This window comes from Solanum lycopersicum, chromosome 5, assembly GCF_036512215.1.
Source record: "Solanum lycopersicum chromosome 5, SLM_r2.1".
NCBI lineage: Eukaryota > Viridiplantae > Streptophyta > Magnoliopsida > Solanales > Solanaceae > Solanum > Solanum lycopersicum.
Genome location: NC_090804.1, coordinates 51,062,561 through 51,083,732, shown reverse-complemented (window position 1 = coordinate 51,083,732; position 21,172 = coordinate 51,062,561). Strand labels below are relative to the sequence as shown.

Genomic DNA, 21,172 nt, shown 5'->3' with positions numbered 1-21,172 from the left:
ATCAAACAAAACTCTTACTAACGATCCAATACCAAGCCTAAAAGTGCAATGCTCATGTAGATCCCCATAACCCCACACAACCAAGTAAGCAAGCTAGGAGATCTTTAGTAATGCTTTGCTTCATATCTTGTATCCTCATAGGTAGTGATCATCACTTATAGCAATTTAGACAAAAAAAAAATTCCTTAACATAGTAAACATCATATCATATAGAGTAAACATTATACATCTCATGATTTCGTAATACATAAGACCATCTCATTAGATTCTTTTTTGAGTTAACTTATGAAATTTCTAGGATGAGTCCCATAGCCTTATTGTAACGACCTGTTTAGTCGTTTTGAGCAGCAGACTTTGATTCTGGAAAAACTGGCAGAAACAACGGACCCCACGACGGACCGTCATGGGCACGACGGACCGTCGAGGGGGTCTCGTTTCAAAACTATTAGAAATTTTGATAATTGGGTACTGAAATCGACTCTCTGAACTTCGTAACGGAATGGCAGAACGGACCGTCAAAGGTGTGATGGACCGTCACAGACTCTTTAGAGAATTGAGTCTCTGAACTCTGTGACGGTGCAGCTGGACGGACCGTCGCAGGCACGACGGCCCGTCACAGGCTGCATAATCCCAGACTGGGTGGGATTTCTGTAATTATTTTAAGGGGCGTTTTGGACTATTCCTGCTTTAATTATAAAGTTAGTGGGTTAATTCTAATAAGTCTAATAACTTGGGGGTTAAAAGAGGTAACCTTAAGTTAATTAGTGGGTTATTATTGCCATCTTTTATTCTTAATTATATGCTAATTAGGGTATAAGAAAGACGGTTTGAATAAGAAAATGAAAAAGAACAGAGAGAGAGGGAGAAACGATCGAGCGAGAGAGAGAGAAGAACGCAGCTTTGGGAACTTGCTTGCTTGATTTCTAATCTTCGGTGGAGGTAGGTTATGGTTTTTATACTTTTCGTAGTAAACTCTTAATAGCAAATGATATGTATGGGTAGTATTGTAAACCCTTCTATTTGCTTAATTGTATGCTTGCATGAATGTGCTTATGTAATTGTGAAAAAATAAGCATGATGAAGCTAGTGAATCCTAAATCTTGAGAAACCCTAATCTACTTTGTTAATGATGACGCCTTGGTAGAAGAGAAGGCTTGATGAACATGTAGTGAGATTAGGGGATCGGGTGCCACGTTCCGGTACCAGGATAGTATATGAGGATTGGAGTGTCACGTTCCCACACCAGGATAGAATGAGGATCGGAGTGTCTCGTTCCGACACCAGGATAGTATATGGATCGGGTGCCACGTTCCGGTACCAGGATAGTATATGAGGATCGGAGTGTCACGTTCCGACACAAGGATAATATATGGATCGGGTGCCACGTTCCGGTACCAGGATAGAATATGGATCGGGTGTCACGTTTCGACACCAGGATAGAATGAGGATCGGAGTGTCACATTCCGACACCAGGATAGTATATGAGGAGTGGAGTGTCACGTACCGACACGAGAGGAATAAAGATAATGAATCTTGAAAGATGTTAATAAACTCAATCTAATGAACCTAATTCCCAAATGAGTATGATGAGGAGGCGTGAGTCTTCTTTGTTGTGCTTTGTGTTGTAACCAAGGGTTATGGTAATTCTAAATGCTGCATGCTAAGGATATTAGTTGATTTATGATATTACTTGATATATACTGTTTTCTATTTTGAGTTGGCCGATGATACCTACTCAGTAATTGTGTTTGTACTGACCCCCTACTTTTATGTTTTTTTATTTGTTAAATGTGGAGTGCAGCAAATGTACCGTCGTCTTCAACTCAACCGCAACTCTAGCCAGTCTTCATTACTCAAGATATCAGAGTGAGCTAATTCTTCTAGCTTGGACTGGACACTTTTCTTCATGTCTTGATGCCTTGAAGTTCCGGCATGGACTAGCTGTTTATGTATTTTAGCTTCTTAGATACTCTTAGATTTAGTAATTTGAAGTAGATGTTCTTGTAATGATGACTTCCAGATTTTGGGGATAATAATAGTCGTTGAGTTTTTAGAATTTATTGAATTGGTTTTTATTAATGAGTTTAAGTCTTCCGCATTACTTTCTGTTGATATTATATTGAAATGTTAAGGTTTAGATTGGTTGATTCGCTCACATAGGAGGGTAAGTGTGGTTGCCAGTCGCGACCCGATTTGGGTCGTGACACTTATTATCCTAAGTAAACCCTTCAATTCATCCTAATCAGTGTCTATCTTTATTTAAATTTAATCATTCATTTAACTTTCATGAACAATTTTCTTAAGAGACATAGACCACATGAGCTTAATGTTGAATTTGGTGCAATTAAACCCTACACTGAGAGAAGGTGGTCTACTTGTCAAGGTAAAACCAAAACACGAACATACAATTCCAGGTGGATCCAGTAGCTATTATTCCTATGGGGCGCCATATGTCAAAAACAAGGAGACGTATTAGATAGCCTCTTCATTCCATTAGAATTGTAATCTCTATCACATGAGAAAATCGTGAACTACCTTCCCATATGCTGAAGGGACACATCTCATAAATAGTTCCCCCTTTGCAAAGCTAAATTCCCTTTTTGACATGTATTTAAGCATTTATTAATAATGATATCTTATTATAGGAGATAGGACACTAACCTCTTTTTTGTCATAATCATTAGCTCATTAGGTATTGTATTCCAATGTCCTTTTAATACAACCCATCTTTGTTAAGATTAACACATCATAATCATCTGTCATAGTAAGGTATTAAGAAATTCACAATCTACCTTATATGATCATACCTTAATCATAATGTCCCAATTCATATAGTCAAGAAATTTTAATTACATACACCATATATCACCTACTTAATCAAATTAGTTGAAATAGATCAATTGAACATCATGATCAATTATAAGCCATCACCATTGAAGTGAGGATTCAAGATCACGATGTCTTATAAATTAAACAACATAAACCTTCCTCACTGGTCTAACCATCAACCTACCATATTCATCCATCTATAATTGTAATAACATCATATAATCGGAATTAACACAAGAAAAAAGTCATTTGTATCATTACTAAAAAATTCAACATCCATTCATAACGTAGGGTTATGTGAAAAGATTGATCATGGATTCCTCAATAAATTAATTCAATCACAACAACATATGAAACAAGGCGTTCTATAAATGAATTGGAATGAGTACAACAACTAACACATTCCTTAATTTCCCTAAATTTATAAGAAAGAACAAAGATTTGGGAAATTGTGGAAAGGACATGATCTACATGAAATGCCCATAAAATAATCAAAAATAAATACGTAATTAGACATGGGTAATCATAATTCATTATAATTAATCATCAATTTCAATTTTAGGAGAAACCCCATTTTAAAAGAAATACCCTAAGAATTAGGTTATTTGAAATTTAACTTTGGAAAGACCTCTTGGGCAATGGAATCACAAGAGTGAAAAAACCGTACCGTAATAAAGCCTTATCCAAAAAATTTGAGTAGGAACCATGGAGAATTTTTCATCTTGTTCAAGCTTCGTTGTTCTTTAATGGAGGATGTATAGAGAGTGAAAGTAGAGAGAGTTGGGAGGAATTTGGGATTCTATTTGTGACTGAGTATTGGAGTAGGAAATGAAAGATATTTGACCGAAAATAAATATATAGTCCAGCCCCAAAATACCCAGACTAACCCTCATTAAGTTGGAATTCCAAAAGTGAATTCCAACTAAACTTCACTGGAAGACCCCGTCCACCTTCACACCCCACTTCACGGTCTGTGAAGGGCTTGATGGACCCTGATGGTGGTCGTGAAAGGTAAGGAAGTACCTCCCTTTTAAAAAGAAACCACATGTTTTTACCAAGTCAACTCCACGACCTTTTGCTTCCTTTCGTTTAGATGCTTCACATCTCGTTAAGTAGCTCGTGCTGCTCTTAGGCAGTAGCTCCCCAAGCTCAACTCCATTTTCGCCAAAGGGCTAAAGAATCTTCATGGAATCATACCCCTTGTTCATGGTCATGACCACGAGTCGTTGTGATGCCTGTGAAGAGTGGGGCAATAGCCTCTTTTTTTTGGGTAGCCTTGGCCTCTTGGCTTTTTCTTTCCCTTGAATGTTTTCACTACTCCATTGGCCTTTCTTCCCTATACTCTTTCTTATACACCAGTGTCCGCTCTTATTACCTCACCACGATCAACCCTTTAGGCACCTCTTTAAAACCATAATGGCAATACACTAGTTTACACAATTTCACATGATGTAGTGGATGTTTCTTCACATTATTTTTTCTAATGCATCCTAATTAGTCTTATTACATTAATTTAGTCTTGGAAACATCTTTTTAAGACTTAGTTCAATATGTGAGGCACTAGACTAAGTGATGAACCACCGAAGTGTCACAATCTAGGTTCTAGACTTAGCGAGTAACTTAAAATACCCCAAAAGACCTTCAAAACACATGCATAAAATCTACAGGTTTCAAATGACGAGCTCATCAGCTACCCTTAAACTAGACAATGGGTCGGTAATCAATTTTTTTCTTAGAGACGGCTCTTTGGGTTCTTGATCTCCCACCATGTAGTGTGTACCAAAGGTCCTAATTGAGGAGGGATAGACAGGGCAACGCTCCGTCGATTTGCAGAATGGTTTAGGACTATTTTTTGCAGTTTCGTGTCATGGTTTAGGTCCTCCTTAAGAACCCTTAGGATAGTCCTTGGGAGTCTAACCTAGATTTTTAACCCTAAACCCACTCATCTAGATTTTAGGAACCTCTCATATTAATTTGGACTCAAAGGAATGCATAAAATATACAAAGGCACACTACAACACACAAGCACGTCTCAAGGCTATCTTTCAAACGCCATGAATGTTCTTGGACGATTGTCTTCAATGATCTCTCAAACATTACAACATTTCTTACACACTATAATTAACAATTTGAAGACCTTAAAACCTCATTAAACACATATTAGTCTCTAGTTTAACCTAGTTTGCTTTTAGGATCGTTACATTCTTGGCCACATGGACAACGTTCGTCCTCAATTGACACTTGCTACACTTTTAACACTTTCAAGAGTAAGGATTCAATACTACAAGCTAATATACATACAAAACAATATACAATACACATGCATAGGAGGAACATCAACTCAAAATAATAAAGAGACTCAAAACACAAAAAGAAAGTAGGAACAACATCTATATCTCATCATGCAATAAGACTCTTGTTTTTCATATCATATATGAGAAACTTTGTTATGTACATATTTTCATGCTCATATATATCATTTAGAAGCACATGATAACAAATTTTCATAAATGCAAAATTTAGCAAAATTTTCAAATATTCTACAACAACCATGCTCAGTAGTTGAATGATTCAACTTTTGAGGAATTTATTATAATGACATGACTATATGAGAGACAATCATATATCCTCATTTTACCTTATGCACATAACGTTGTGAAATGCACAATCTAAATATATAAATGAACTTCTCACTTTCACTTACGATTCCTGAGCCAAATGCAACATTTTACAAACAACATTCTAACTCTCAAGATTAAATAAAATATAAGAGAAGAGACAAAATCCACTACAACACTATTCATCGTACTCCCCACGTATAAGGAACCCATCAAAAGTAAATAGAAAAAACATTAACTTAGCGGCATCATTATTCGAATTTGCTCCTTTAGCTTCGAGAACATGCAAATGATTCTTCTTTTTTGCACCAACATCGGATGCATTACGAGGAACTTTATCTTTATCTGTTCCCCTAGCCGCAATAGTAGGACAATATCTCACCTTGCGATCATACGTACCACAACAAAAGCAAAAATCAGTACCGCCTAGACACTTCCAAAAGTGCTTCTTCCCCATAGTAGCACGAGTAGGCTTAAAACCTTAAGAACCACCATCTCTCTCAAAGTAAGTCATAGGGGCACTAGAAACGTCTTTATTTGGATTCCTCTTCTTAAACATATATTGATGTTTCACAGCGGTTCATCCCCTATTAGAATCTCTACTTCTCTTGCCAAGCATATACTCTTCGAAATATTGAGAATACACCATAAGCCTATATAGAGTCATGTCACCATGGAGCATAGTCGTACGACATGCTTCATTCACTATATCGGAAACAATGGTAAAGATCATACTTATCTCATCCCTAGTTTTCGATACCAATAATGGAAAACATTTAGATAATAGTATAAACTTCAAGGAATACTCTTCAAAATTCATATTACATAACCTAAGGTTTATCAACTCCTCAACCTTAACCCCCCTTATCTAATAAGAAAGTATATTTCTAAGAATGCTCCTTTAATCTCTTCCCACTCTATGGGACTCGAATCAACCGAACTATTTTATTTCCTTTGGGTGAAAACAATTGAGTAACATTCATCAATTGGGACAAAGATTATTCCGCTCTCTCCCTATAGGTCACTCCCATAGTAGGAACTATCTTTTACACTTCATGCAAGAAGGTTTGGCATCCTCTCACACCTTAGTTCCAAGGAATATAGTATGATTCACTCTAACAAATCCCCTTAATATAGAGGTCATAGTACTCACAATAGAATTAACCCTAGGCCTAATTTCTCTATTCACATGATTAGTCATGGCTCGGGCTAGGGTAAGGAGATCACCTATAATATTCTATTACTCATGTATGGGGGAACCACCGGAACCTCATCGCATTGACAAACTATAGAGACTTTCTCACCTTGAGGAATTTTAACACCTTGTGGTTATTGTCCGCCTTGGGGAAACTGTTCACGTTGTACCATCTATAAAATGATTCAGGTAAAAGTAGGTCCTAAAACTTTTGTATTTATTTTTTTTAACTCTTTAATATAGTTAAAATTATGTTTGGATTCAGTGTCCTTAAAATTTGTATAAACATATTGAAGTTGGAAACTGCCAGGAAAAACATTCTCAAGAAAAACCAAGGTTTCCTTGAGAAGGACACCTCTTGATTGCCAAAATTGCCTAAAGCAGCCACACCTATGGAGGTAATCGATGCCCAGTATGCTGGTCCACGCCCAGTAGGTGGAGGGCATTGATAAGGACATAGGCGTGGGAAATTGACCTTACCAATGCAAGCCTCATACCAAAACCACGGACCAACAAGAGGGTCCGTTGGTTGGGCTACAGGGCGTAGCCTTGTAACCATTGATGGCACCTGCTGCAATTCTTCAATTGTCTTGGCCAAATAAAAAGGTATTTTGCTTTTTTTATCTAGTCTTACGAAAATTAGTTTTACGGTTTCCTAGGGTAATTTTAGGTTTTTTTAAGTATGTTTATAAGTCTTAAAAATCTAGATGAATTAATTATTCTAAAATCAAAACCCAAATCCCTAAAGAAACTCTCTAGAACTCCATTGGAGCCAATACTCAAGATAGATCTTGGATTGAATATTCATTGGTGATTATCCATAACATCTTCATAAAACTCTTTGTATAAGATAAATTTATATATGATCTTCATCCTTGAATCTCTTTTCTTCAAGGATCCAAACTTCAAAGTTATTTGCGAAGTCTTTGAAAAGGTGAAATTGTCCTATTTTTATATCTATGCATAGGTTATTGCATATGAAAAATTGAATCATTGTATATTGATTGAATTGATGTTAACTTGAAGTTTTAACCTAATTACTCTATGAAACCCTAGTTTTAACTACTTTATGGGTGTTTTGATGATGTCTTAATGGTATTGAATTTTTTGGTAGTTTGAATAGGGATATTGAATCATGAAAGAATCATGGTATAATTGTAAGTAGGCTACCCTAAATTGATAAATTAATATTTCATTATATTTGATTCATTTTCTATTGTGAATATTGAAATGAGTTGGTAACTATGACTATTGGTAAGAGCCTTTGTATATTATGTTGGTTGAATTGGCTATGGAGTTGGAGTTGAGAGATTGGATTAATGGAATGTTGATCTAATTTTTTCTATATTTTGTAGTATAGGTCTTAGATGATAATGATTTTTTGTATGGTCCAATTATTGTGGGGGTGCTTATGTGCTATACTTTTCAGTTTTGTGGACTTGTTGGCATTACTTTATGAATTGTGAATATGTGGCCTCGTTGGCATTAATTTATGGACTATTTTATTATCATGTACTGTTTGTCTATGTAATCATTGTGAAGGTCTTGATGAATTATATGTATATGTAGAGTAAAAGCATAAATTGTCCTAGTTGATTATATGTGTCTCTTGTAGGCTATAGTGAAGTTATGATATGATTTACCTTATGATTGAGTATAATGCTTATTGTTGAATTATAAGAGACTTGTTATGTTTTATATTGATGATGTTATAGTAGTTATTAGGGTGACCTATACATGACTTGGTTGTCCATATGTTTTTCTTGAATGATATGTTATATGTGGTATAGTGGAGTTTGTGTCTGTCTTGTTTTGATAGACTTGTATCCGTTACTTGATACATGTAGAATGTGAATATGAGTTCTTTACTTAGTATGTTAGAGCTTCTTAGTCTTGTATGTGTGATTGACATGTGGCCTTGAACATAATTAAGAAAGTCCTTTATGTGAAACCTTCATCCTAGATGTGCGGTTATGATATCCTTCAAACTGAAAGTCATAATGGAATCCTTCTTGTGTAAATGCTGGACTCGAGGTTGGTTGGATGGAAAGACATGAAATCATCCTTATTAAAGTCAATGAGCTATCCTCTTGAACATTGTAGGTAGCCTTAGTGGACCCTCTTTGTTAAGGTGTAATGTGATTCAGTTGTGAACTAGATATGGAACTTCTTCATATTCACCTTTATTGAAATACTCTATCATAAAAAAGGCTAGCACCTAGAGAGTATGATTGGGAAGTTTCTCTAACTACGAATACATTAGATAACAATCAAACCCTTGATATTGTTCAAACATGTGGCTATATGGGATGTGTCATAGTTATACGATGGGAAAGTAGAAAAAATCTCCATCGGAGTAGGCGCATGACTCTGGATTTATGGCATATATAGTGTGGTATATGTAGGTTATTTCCTATTCTTATCATATGGGATACCTACTAGTAGCAGGAAATTTCTATGAAGTTTTGGTAGTGGTATCGGACGCTATCTAGAGATTGCACGATTAGGTTTTGAAAATTTCTAGTGATCGAGTAACTAGGTATTCTTCACGACAATTATTTGAATTTATTTAAGTGTTTAATGTCTCTTATATTAACTAATGTAGCTGAAGGCTTATGTTAAAAAGTATGTTAATGAAAAAGTATTAGTCTGCAGCAACTTTAAGCATTGCCTTGTTAAGGTTTGGAGGGAGCATAGGAATCGTCTCTTCATGTCTTACCTAAGGAAATCTTAAGCATTACTCTAGATAGGGGAGTTTATTAATGATGTCACATGATCTTATCTTAGGTATCCTAAAGGATCTCTTAGGTGTGTGAAGGGATTGTATTGGTGGTCGTTTCATAACTTACTCGAATGACCATTAGAATCACCTTGGGTAGTATAATCTCATGTTTATGTTTTTTGATATTTAAAATTGATGCTATATTGTTAATGTGAATTACAGGTTAACTAAGATTGAAGTTACTGTAAGCATTCTATAATTTTGATACAAATTTAATATGATTTATAATATGTTCTAATTGTGACGTTTTGTGTTTAAATGTGTTTTTATGCTGAGAATATGAAGTAATGATAAAAAAGACCAAATTTCACATAAATGTCAGTTTCTCATGATTTCAAGCTATATGCCATACTTAGTACATGCATTGTACTGATTCCATGCATTTTATCTATCTCTAAAGTTGTAGGTTTAAGGTAAAAGGTAAAAGGCGTTTGGAAGCAAAGCTTGGAATCTAGGACTCTTTCAAGTAAAGTTGGGGGATGTCCTCACTTGATTCAAGTGAGGTAGTGTTACAACTTCTCTTGAACGATAGATAGAATCCTATCATTCCTTCCCGATCCTTCTAACATTTAACCTACAGCTTCTAAGTAACACAATGTATGGAATTAGTACAAACAACTGTAATAAGTATGGCTAATGCATAATATCATGATAACGGACATTTATTAGAAACATGAATATTTTTATGTAAATATCATAATATAAGAATCAGAACAACATTTAACACATTAGAAACACATAACAAATCTCTTATGCAATTATTTACATTTTACGAAATATTAAAGTAGGCTTAGCCAATTTTACAGTGAACTACCTTAGCGTTACAGTAATTATTTTTCATGTTATAGTGAAATATATAAACTTCACATAGAACATTCTCTACCATGTAATCTTGTCACAAAAATAAATCCTAAGATTCACTTAAGTAAGACAAAGTTAAACCTCCCATACACCCTCTCAAGGAACATTTAAATGATCCTTAAGACCACCTATGATGAGATACACACCAAGCACATAAAAATGAGATCCTCCTAAAAAAGGGGATTTAAGTTTCACTTGAGTGAGTTGTGAAGAGACCTCCCATACAATCCCTTTCACACACACTTGAGAGTTACTTTATACTATATAAGATAGAATCATTCTCACCTTAATTGAACAACATACATAATATTACTCTCTCCTCCCAAAGGTTATCAAAATATTAACTTAATTAGATCAAGAAGATAACATCCATGATTGACCTCTTAAAGATTACCTAAATAATCCTTAAAACTACTACGGGTTAGATCATGTATACATTATCAACCAACTTGTTTAGATAGAGTAATTCTTAAGACTTATATAGGTAAGATACAAAGTGACCATTCCTATTCCCCCTTCACACTTAACTAGAAAAACCTAAATTACTCTAGATAAATACTCATTCATTTAACATACTACCGTAACTTAAGTCATTACATTCGTTAGTTCATTAAATAGAAATTCATCACATAAAGGACATTCAAGTAATGGTCTCGAAGAAGACATAGGGACTCTCACTAACACCTTCAAAGCCTAGTGTGTAATGTCTAGATAGCGTCCCATACCACCACCAAATCCTCATAGAACTTCTCCAATAAATGTAGGTATCCTATATTATTAGAAGAGGCAATGACCTTTATAGACCATGATACTAAATATGGAATCAAGATTTATAACCTACTCCGCTGAGGGTGTTCTACTTGATGATGGTAGAACTAGGACACATCCCATGTAGGCAGATGGTTATGGAATATGAAGGGGCTTTTATGTACTCAAGTCTCATTCAAGTAGAGATAAATTTTACTCCAGTCTCTGTATGAAGTAGATCTATTTCCCACAACATACTTACTCGGCACTAGCCTTTGTTCCCATAGAGTAGTTCACATGAAAGGATCACATGAAGAAGTTCCATATCTAGTTCATAACCCAATCACATTCACCCTTCAAAAGAGGTACATTAGACCTACCTTTCAATGGCAAATGGAATAACTTAATGAATTTTTTAAGGATTATATGATGGCATTCAATCCAACAAACATAAAGTCCATCACTCATACAATAAGGATACCATTACGACTCTCAACCTCAAGATTCATATCGTTACCACTAGTTTAAGGTTCCATGTACATGACCTTCTTAACTTCATTGAAGGTCTCACATATCATTCGTTCATACAAGAAAATGGTGCACTATGCTTACCTACTCTAAACATCTTACGTTCACATATCATTCGTACATGTATCAAGTAAGGGACACAAGTCTACCAAAACAAGGCACAACATACTTTGCCGTATTACATATATCATATCATGCTTTGAAGCACATAAGAATCACCCTTAACATCTTTTTTGTCATCATATACATTAATATAACATCATCAATATAACCATCATATACTCTGTCATATCTGGATTTACCACCTAGATTTAACCAGTGTCGTCGTCCTTTTTTAGGACTAAGACTAGCCTCTTAGCTTACATCTTTACATTCATATGACAAATTTACCAGAAAATTTAAAAAATTTTCATTAATTCTTCTTGGAAATTTACATTGAACTCTACATACACATAACATTTACAAACCGATTTATACATAGACCTTTTGTAAAGGAAGTTTATTTAGTCTTCTACTTTTATTGCACATAAGTATATAAAGCATAACATAGAGATAATAGTCATATTTGTTGTCGCATCTCATAACCATCTAATAAGATTGAAAGTAATTGGGCATAAGCCATACATAAACTAAAAATACCTCACATGAGATATACTATGTTTCATGCTGAATGGAAAGGAAGAACCATAAAAGTGTTTAACGAAAAAGCACACTAAATAAGCTAGGTAGTGGCATAACCCTCAATAAATGACGACCTACCCTACTTGGAAGAATGTGAGATCCATACCATCTTCAAAGTGAGAGGACTTGGTCAACCTATCCACAACAACCCTTATAAAGTCATATTTCCTTCAAGTCCAAGGTAAGCCGACTACAAGATCCATATTTATATCTTCCAATTTGCAAGTAGGAACTTCGATTTCTTGTAGTAAGCCACCCCACTTTCAATGTTCGACTTTCCCTTGTTTGAAATTGGACATTTAGTGACAAACTGCGCTATGTCCTTCTTCAAACACTGCCATAAAAATACTTCCCTAAGGTCATGGTATATTTTTATCGAACCCGGATGAATGGAATAGTGGAACCCATGGGCTTTCTCAAGGATCCGATTCTCAACTCATGTACCTTGGGAACACATAATCTTCCTTGGTACCTCAAAACCCAATCCCCTTAAGGAGAATGCCTCATTAAGCTTGCCAAGAGCCAATTCTTTCAGCTCCATCAATGATTTATCAAGGTGTCGTTTGGAATTCACCTCAACTACCAATAATTACGCAGAGTTATGATGGACCATATGTCCAACATTAAGAGAATCTTCAAATCTCACACCCAACCTAGAAAACTTATGAACATCCTTCACTAGGTCTTTCATGGCTTCATCTATGTGAGACACACTACCCATAGTCATACGACTCAGAGCATTAACAACCACATTGGCCTTACCGGGGTGATGGAGGATATTCATGTCATAATCATTCAAAAATTATTACCACCCTATTTGAAAGTGATTCAACTCCTTTTGGGTAAAAACATATTGGATACTCTTATGGTCGGTATACAGATCAAAATGGACACCATACAAGTAATGTCTCTATATTTTCAAGGCAAATACCATGGCCGCTAACTCAGGGTCATGTGTTGGATAGTTTCTCTCATGCACCTTAAGTTTCCTTGAATCATAGTCTATAATCTTCCCATGTTTCCTAAGAACACACCATAAATCTCTTGGGATGCATCACAATATACCATGAAACCTTTTGTACCCTCCGTTAAAGTCAACACTGGAGCGTAAGTGAGCCTATTTTTAAACATTTGAAAAGTTCTCACACATGCCTTTGACCATTCAAACTTCTTACAATTTTGGGTCAAGTAGATAGGGTAGATCAATGGACGATAAAAGATCAACAAACATCTGTTAATAACTCGCTAAACGCAAGAGACTTCTAATGTTTGTTGGAGTAAATGTTCTAGGCCAATTTTTCACTACCTCTATTTTTCTTCGATCAACCTCAAATCCCTCACTAGATATGAACAAGAAATGTCAGCAACCACAACCAAAACTTACATTTTCTATACTTGGGAAACAATTGATGTTCTTAAAGTACTTGTAACACCACCCTCAAATGGTTCATGTGATCACTCTTATTTTTCAAATATACCAAGGTGTCTTCAATGAAGACAATGACAAAAGAATCTAGTTAATATTGAAACACCCTATTCATAAGATCCATAAATTTCATCGGGGCATTGTTGAGACCAATGGACATTACTAAGAACTCATTTTGACCATATCTAGTCCGAAATGTCGTCTTTCGTATATATTCACATCTCACACTAAGTTTATGATACCCTAATGTGAAGTATATCTTAGAAAAGTAACTGAGCTCTTGAAGTTGATCGAACAAGTATTTAATCCAAGGGAGAGGACACTTGTTTTAGATTTTGACTCTATTGAGTTGGCAGTAATCAATGCACATTCTTTAGGACCCATCCTTGTTCTTCACAAATAAAACTGGAGCACCCCATGGATAAATACTAGGTCTAATAGAAAAAAAGATGGTCCATGTCCGAAATTCAAAGACATCAAGACGATAATGAGAGAATCCAGCACGAGCTAGAAATAATAGCTCACCCTGAACTCTGATGTGCAGGCGACTGGCTAGAGCTGAGGGCGAGTAGAAGTTGATGGTACACTTGCTGCACTCCACAAAATTAGAAAGAAGAAAATACATGTAGGGGTCGATACAAGGAACACGTTTTGAATAGGTATTATCAGCCAACTCAAAATATAAACCAATATATATTGAATAATAATATAAAATAAACTACCATACTTAATAGGGGGCAAGTGACAAACACATGAACCATTGAGAGCAACACCATAATAGGTACACCTCAATCACAACATCAAGCACACCTATGAGGACTCATGTCTGCACACCATACTCATTTGGAAATAGGTTCTTTTAGATTAAGTATATTTAGTTACTTCAAGAGTCCTTTCCTTTAATGTTATTGTGTCGAAACGTGACACTCTGATCTCATATATTGTGTCGGAACATGACACTCCAATCCAATTATCTCATTATTTATTTCATAAAGCCTTCATTATTCAAGACGTGATTTTAATAGAGAGGGTTCAAGATTAGAAATTGAACAATCTCATAATTTTAGGCCAACCACAAACCACACAATCAAGTACATAAGAGACTTTATAATATCACTCAATACATAATAAATCACTATTTATATTTTATCTATCACATAGAAATAAACCATACCTACCTCCACCGAAGAACCGAAGTCAAGCAAACTATTTCTCCAATGTCTTTCCTTTCCTTAACGCCTCCAAATCTCTCCAATCTATCAAGTATATATGCATAACTTGTAAGTTATCAATTCTATAAACACTTAATTTATTTATATGTTTAATCTAGACCCTAAAAATCACATAATTATTTAATCAATTTCCTAAAGTTCAAATCTAAGGGTAGATCTTAATTCCCCTAATTAACATCACTTTAATGAAATTTAAATAATTCGATACACATTATATTTAATTACGTATATTTATATACTAAATAAAATTTATAATAGGATAATGCGTAGTAAAATTCCAGATCAAGCCACTGCTTTCGAACAACAGTTGCAACACGTCTAACTCAATTTTATAATTATACAAAATATCTAAATTTTTCATCCATCTGCACATAATTGGCAAATTATTAATCATACTTCATATTAATACAATTTACTAATCATGAAAGTTTTTATTTGTTCAGCAACACTTCTAATAACTAAACATCTCTTACATTACATATATAAAGATATATATTCTTTTTTGCCATTATCACACTGTAAAACTCTATAATTGATTGACACTTGTTTTTCAATTAACATATCATAGAAATATCTTGATCCAGTCATTATTATACATTAACCAACTATAATGTTATAATATTAATAAAATATATGTCTTTTTTTTCATTATAATTTACTAATACTAACAAGAATCAATACCCCTCAACCACCAAATTTTAACCAATAAAATATAATGCTAGACGAAGTTTTTTACCTCTAGCCTTTTTTGATTGTCCCGTCGACGACGCCAAGAATTAAATAATAAGAGTTGTGAGCGGTTTTAGCATAATCCAATAATATTAACCCTACTTATTATATAATTAATTTTAAATATGCTAAAATATATCCACTATTAATTTTAAAGTTATCTTATTTAACCACCAACTAAATAAATTATTAAAACTACCCCGCTAATTTCATAATTATAATTATGAATAGTCAAAAATCCAATTAGAATCCATCGAAAAAAATATTTTATGAAACATAAGGCTTTACACTCAAACTGACCAAAATGGGTCGTTACACTAGATACAAATTTACCCATTGTTTGTCCTCGAACGTTCAAAAAAGAAAGGTGAGGGCAAGGAAAGGTACCTAAATTTGTGAAAAGGTGTGGGTATCTTTCATGCATATCAGTCTGACTCTCCAAAATGGAATCTACAACTGGACGATTCTTCCATTGAACCTTGATATATGCAATCTCCTTTGATCTCAACTTGCGAACCTCTCTATCTAGAATGTCTATAAGCTCCTCATCATAAGAAAGATTATCATCAAGTAGAACTGAATACCAATGAATAATGTAGTTTCCATCTCCATGGTATTTCTTTAGCATAGACAAATGAAATACCGGGTGTACTCCTGACAACCCTGAAGGCAAGGCCAATTCATAAGCCACCTCTCCCATGCGCTTCAAAACTTCAAATGGACCAATATATCTCTTACTAATCTTACCTCGCTTACCAAACCGCATCACGCCTTTTGTGGGTGAAACCTTCATCAAGACATACTCACCCTCCATAAATTCCAATTCCCTAACCTTCCGATTTGCAGACTCCTTCAGCCTGCTCTGAGCTACCAAAAGATTCTCTTGAACGAATTTCACTTTCTCTAATGATTCCCTCAAAAGATTAGTACCCCAAGGTCTCACCTCAAATGCATCAAACCAACCAATGGGAAACCTACATCTCCTCCCATACAATACTTCAAATTGGGCCATATCAATACTCGAATGATAAATATTGTTGCACAAAAACTCGGCTAAGGGTAAAAATTTATCCCAATGGTTAGCAAATTCTATCACACATGCACGAAGCATATCCTCTAAAACCTGAATCGTTCTGTCAGACTGACCATCTATCTGAGGGTGAAATGCAGTACTAAGATCAAGTCAAGTACCTAATTTAACATGTAATGTCCTCCAAAACCTAGAATTAAATTGTGTACCTCTATCTGATATGATGGAAAGTGGAACTCCATTCAATAGAACAATCTCAAAGACATAGAGTTTGGCTAACTTCTCTGCATTGTAAGTCATCTTAACCAGAATGAGGTACCAGACTTAGTTAACCTATAAACAATTACCCAAATAGAATCAAACTTATCCATAGTCTTTGGAACACCAACTACGAAATCCATTGCAAATCTTTCCCACTACCATTTAGGAATGGGCATTCAATGAAGTTTACCTCCAGTCCTCTGATGTTCAAACTTTACATGCTGACAATACGGGCATTGGGCAACAAATTCAACAATGTGTATAGAATACCTCGAACTATGAGCCTCTATAAAAATAATGTGAATCAAATCATCTACACGGGGCACACATACTCTTCCCTTAATCCTCAAGAGTCATTCTTAATCAATTACTGCCTCTTTAGCCTCTCCTCGCAATTCCATATCTCGAATTCGGCTCAGCTTCTCATCAGCAAACTTATTTCCCTTTATCTTGTCAAAAAAAAAAAATTTCCCTCCACACATGCCAAAAATCCTGCTTTCTCCAGAACTTCTAGCCTCACAAAGTCATTAGCGAGAATCAGAACCTCTCTAGCCAATGGGCGTCTAGAAACCTGTAAGTGGGCTAAACTACCCATGCTCCCTGCTTTTCTACTTAAAGCATCTGCCACAACATTAGCTTTTCCTGGGTGATACAAAATAGTAATATGATAGACTTTCAATAGTTCCATCCAACTCCTCTGCCTCAAATTTAAATCTTTCTGAGTAAAGACATATTGTAAACTACAATGATCTTTATAAACTTCAAACTTGACCCCATATAGTTAATGTCTCCATTTTCTTAATGCAGATACAATTGTGGCCAACTCCAAATCATGGATAAGATAGTTACGTTCATGCACATTCAATTGCCTCGAAGCATAAGCAATTATATTCATGTCCTACATTAGCACTCCACACAAACAAGAATAAGATGCATAAAAATAAACAATAAAATTCTTACCTTCCATCTGCATGGTAAGAATTGGTGCAGAAGTTAACAAGTTGTTGAGTTTATGGAAGCTTTCTTTACATTCGTCTGACCATACAAATGGAATATTCTGCTAAGTCAAATTTGTCAACTGGGAAGCAATAGAAGAAAATCCTTTGACGAATTGACGGTAGTAGATATCTAAACCAACAAAGCTACTTAACTCTGAAACATTAGTAGGTCTTACCAAACTCTTCACTGATTAAATCTTAGAAGGATCCACCATCACTCCATCCTTAGAAACCACGTGCCCCAAGAAGGACACTGAATCTAGCCAAAACTCACACTTGGAGAATTTGGCATAAAGCTTTTTCTCCCTTAACAGCTCCAATAAAATTTTCAAATGCTCATCATCTTATTCCCTGCTCTTTGAGAATAACAGTATATCATAAATAAATACAATAACAATGAGGTCAAGATAAGGCTTAAAAATCCCATTCATCAGGCTCATGAAAGAGGCAGGGGCATTTGTAAGCCCAAAAGACATTACTAAGAATTCATAATGCCCATACCTAGTTCGTAAAGCAGTCTTTGGCACATTTGTTGCCCGTATTTTCAATTTATGATAACCGGATCTCAAATCAAATTTAGAAAACACACAAGCACCTTGTAATTGATCGAACAAATCATCAATGCGAGTAATGAGACACTTGTTCTTAACAGTTACCTTATTTAACTATCTATAGTCTATGCACATCCGAAAAATTCCATATTTCTTCTTCACATAATACGATAGGAGAACCCCAAGTGGAGGCACTCGTTCTAATAAAACCTTCACCCAATAATTCCTGATGTTGGGCCTTTAACTCCCTTATTTCAGCTGAAGCCATTCAATAAGGGGGAATGGAAATGAGGCGATTACCCGGCTCCAGATCAATACAAAAATCAATATCCCTATCCGGTGTCATACCGGGAAGGTCTGCAGGAAGCACATCCCAAAACTCACGGACAATCGAAATAGACTCAACCGAAGGTACTTTGGAAGTATCATCCCTGAGATGTGCCAAGAAAGCTGAACAACCCTTACTCACCATCCTCTTAGAATGAAGTAAAGAGATAATACGAACTGGAGTGGAAATATAGTCACCCTCCCACAGTAGCGGATCTGTTCCAGGCTTGGCCAGTGTCACAGTTTAAGCATTACAATCTAAGATTGCAAAATTCGAAGAAAGCCAAGTCATACCTAGAATTACATCAAAATCAACCATCTCTATAATAATCAAATCTACATAAGTATTGCTCCCCACAAAAGTCACAAAGAAAGACCTATAAGCCTTCTAAACTATCACAAACTCATCCACAGGAGTAGATACACGAATAGGAATGTCAAGCAAATCACAATATAAATCAAGACTAGTAGAAAATGAGGAACATACATATGAAATTGTGGATCCAGCATCAAACAATACAGAATCCATGCAATCACAGACCAAAAGAGTACCTATGCTAAGAACATCAGATGTCTCTACATTAGACCTCCCAGGGAAAGCATAATAATGGGCCTTATCATTTGCCTGTCCATTGCCCCTACCAAGCTGCGCTGCAGTAGTTCCAACTTGCCCGCCACCCATAGTGAACTGGTGATTATCATTACCCTGGTCACCACGTCGTCCAAAATGGCGACCTCTACTATGACCACCTCTACCTCTAACTACTGGGGATCTGTAACTCTATTTTGGACAATATTTCCTAATATGTCCAGCCTCTCCACATCCATAACAATTCCTACATTAAAGTATAGGTCTTTGTAAAACTGAAAATGTCTAGAGATAACCTCCAAACATAGAAAAATGCTTACTAGTCTGCGACGGACCCCCAACTGAAGCCTGTAATGAAGACTTAATAGGATGGGCTAGATAACCTCCTGAACTCTACCCACTGGAGTAAGAATCACTAAACTCACCTCCCTTATGAAACTTCATAAATGTCGAAGCTGTGGTGAAGTCATCTAGCCTCACCCCTCTACCCCTATCACAAAATCAACCACTTCCTGCAAGGATTTTGGTGCAGCAGCTACCTGTAAGGCTGGAATCTGCAACTCTGACCTCAATACTTTCAGAAAGCGGCGAATTTGCTCTTGTGGATTGAGGCAAAGCTTAGTGGCATACCTTGATAGTGCACGAAACTTTGCCTCATAAGCAGCAACAGACATCCTCCCTTGATCTAGGCTCAAGAACTCATCTCTCCTCATATCCCACAAAGTCCGGGGTATATACTTCTCCATAATTAAGCTAGAAAATGATGCTCAAGTCATAGGAGGTGCCTGTGCTGGTTGACACTCAAAATACGACCGCCATAAAATTTTGGCTTTCCCCTGAAACTAATAGGTCACCAACACAACACAGAATTATTCAACAAGAAAATCATAGGAATCGTCAGATTCAGCACCCTTGAAAAGTGGAGGTTTCAACTTTAAGAACTTAATGAAAACTTCATGTTGATTACTTGTAATTATAGACACTGTAGTCAATTGAAGAAATGTGCCTACTTCCAATAATGCATCCATGCGGGGAGCCATAGAAGCTGGATGTTGTAACCCCTGAACCTGAGGTGCTGGTGCAGTAAACATTGTAGGTGTCTGGCCCTGATAAGATATCCCGCTAAGATAAGTAAGAACCTTATTTATCATCTCTGGGGTAGGCTGGGGTTGTACTTCCTTATCCTGAATCTTCTCATTTTCCCCTTCTTCACCCTCTCGCACTACCTCATCAATCGGTGTAGGAGTCACCGCTCTATTCCTAGCTGGACCAGGTGATTGTCCTCTGCCTCTAGTGGGTGTCCTCCTGCGACGTCTACCACGACCTCCTGTTGCTTCTCCTCCTCGAGTTACAGCCCCAATGGTTGGCTCAAACGCACCCTGTGTTGCTGTTGTTTGTGTTGGCACAGCTGTTGCTCTAGTTCTAACTATCTGTGAAATAGAGTGAGAAGGTCAGACACCAATTTGTATTACCTAGATACAATTTTGATCCAAGTAACGCTCTGATACCATATTTTTCACGACCCAAAACGAGTCGTGAGTGGCACCTACACTTAACCTCCTAGGTGAGCGAACCAACCAATCTAAACCCCAACATTTAACAATAGATAAACTATGAATAACAAAAATAATGCGGAAGATCCAAAACTAATTAACATAACCAATTAAATAAACTTCTAATGTTTAAATTCAAACACATCAAGACATGAAAGAGAGAATCCAGCACGAGCTAGAAATAATAGCTCACCTTGAACTCTGATTTGTTTGAGAATCGCTAGAGCTGAGGGCG

The 21,172-nt window shown here is 35.9% G+C and overlaps 1 protein-coding gene across 1 annotated transcript; it reads right to left on the bottom strand.

The window, feature by feature from the left end:
* Positions 1–5,625: 5,625 nt before the first annotated feature.
* LOC138348874 (uncharacterized) lies at positions 5,626–18,940 on the bottom strand. The gene is made up of 4 exons (XM_069298466.1): positions 18,769–18,940; positions 16,868–16,942; positions 16,016–16,777; positions 5,626–5,927 (listed from the first exon to the last, which is right to left on the bottom strand). Exons 1-4 carry the CDS (start codon positions 18,938–18,940, stop codon positions 5,626–5,628), a joined length of 1,311 nt encoding a protein of 436 aa, XP_069154567.1.
* Between the last annotated feature and the right edge of the window lie 2,232 nt (positions 18,941–21,172).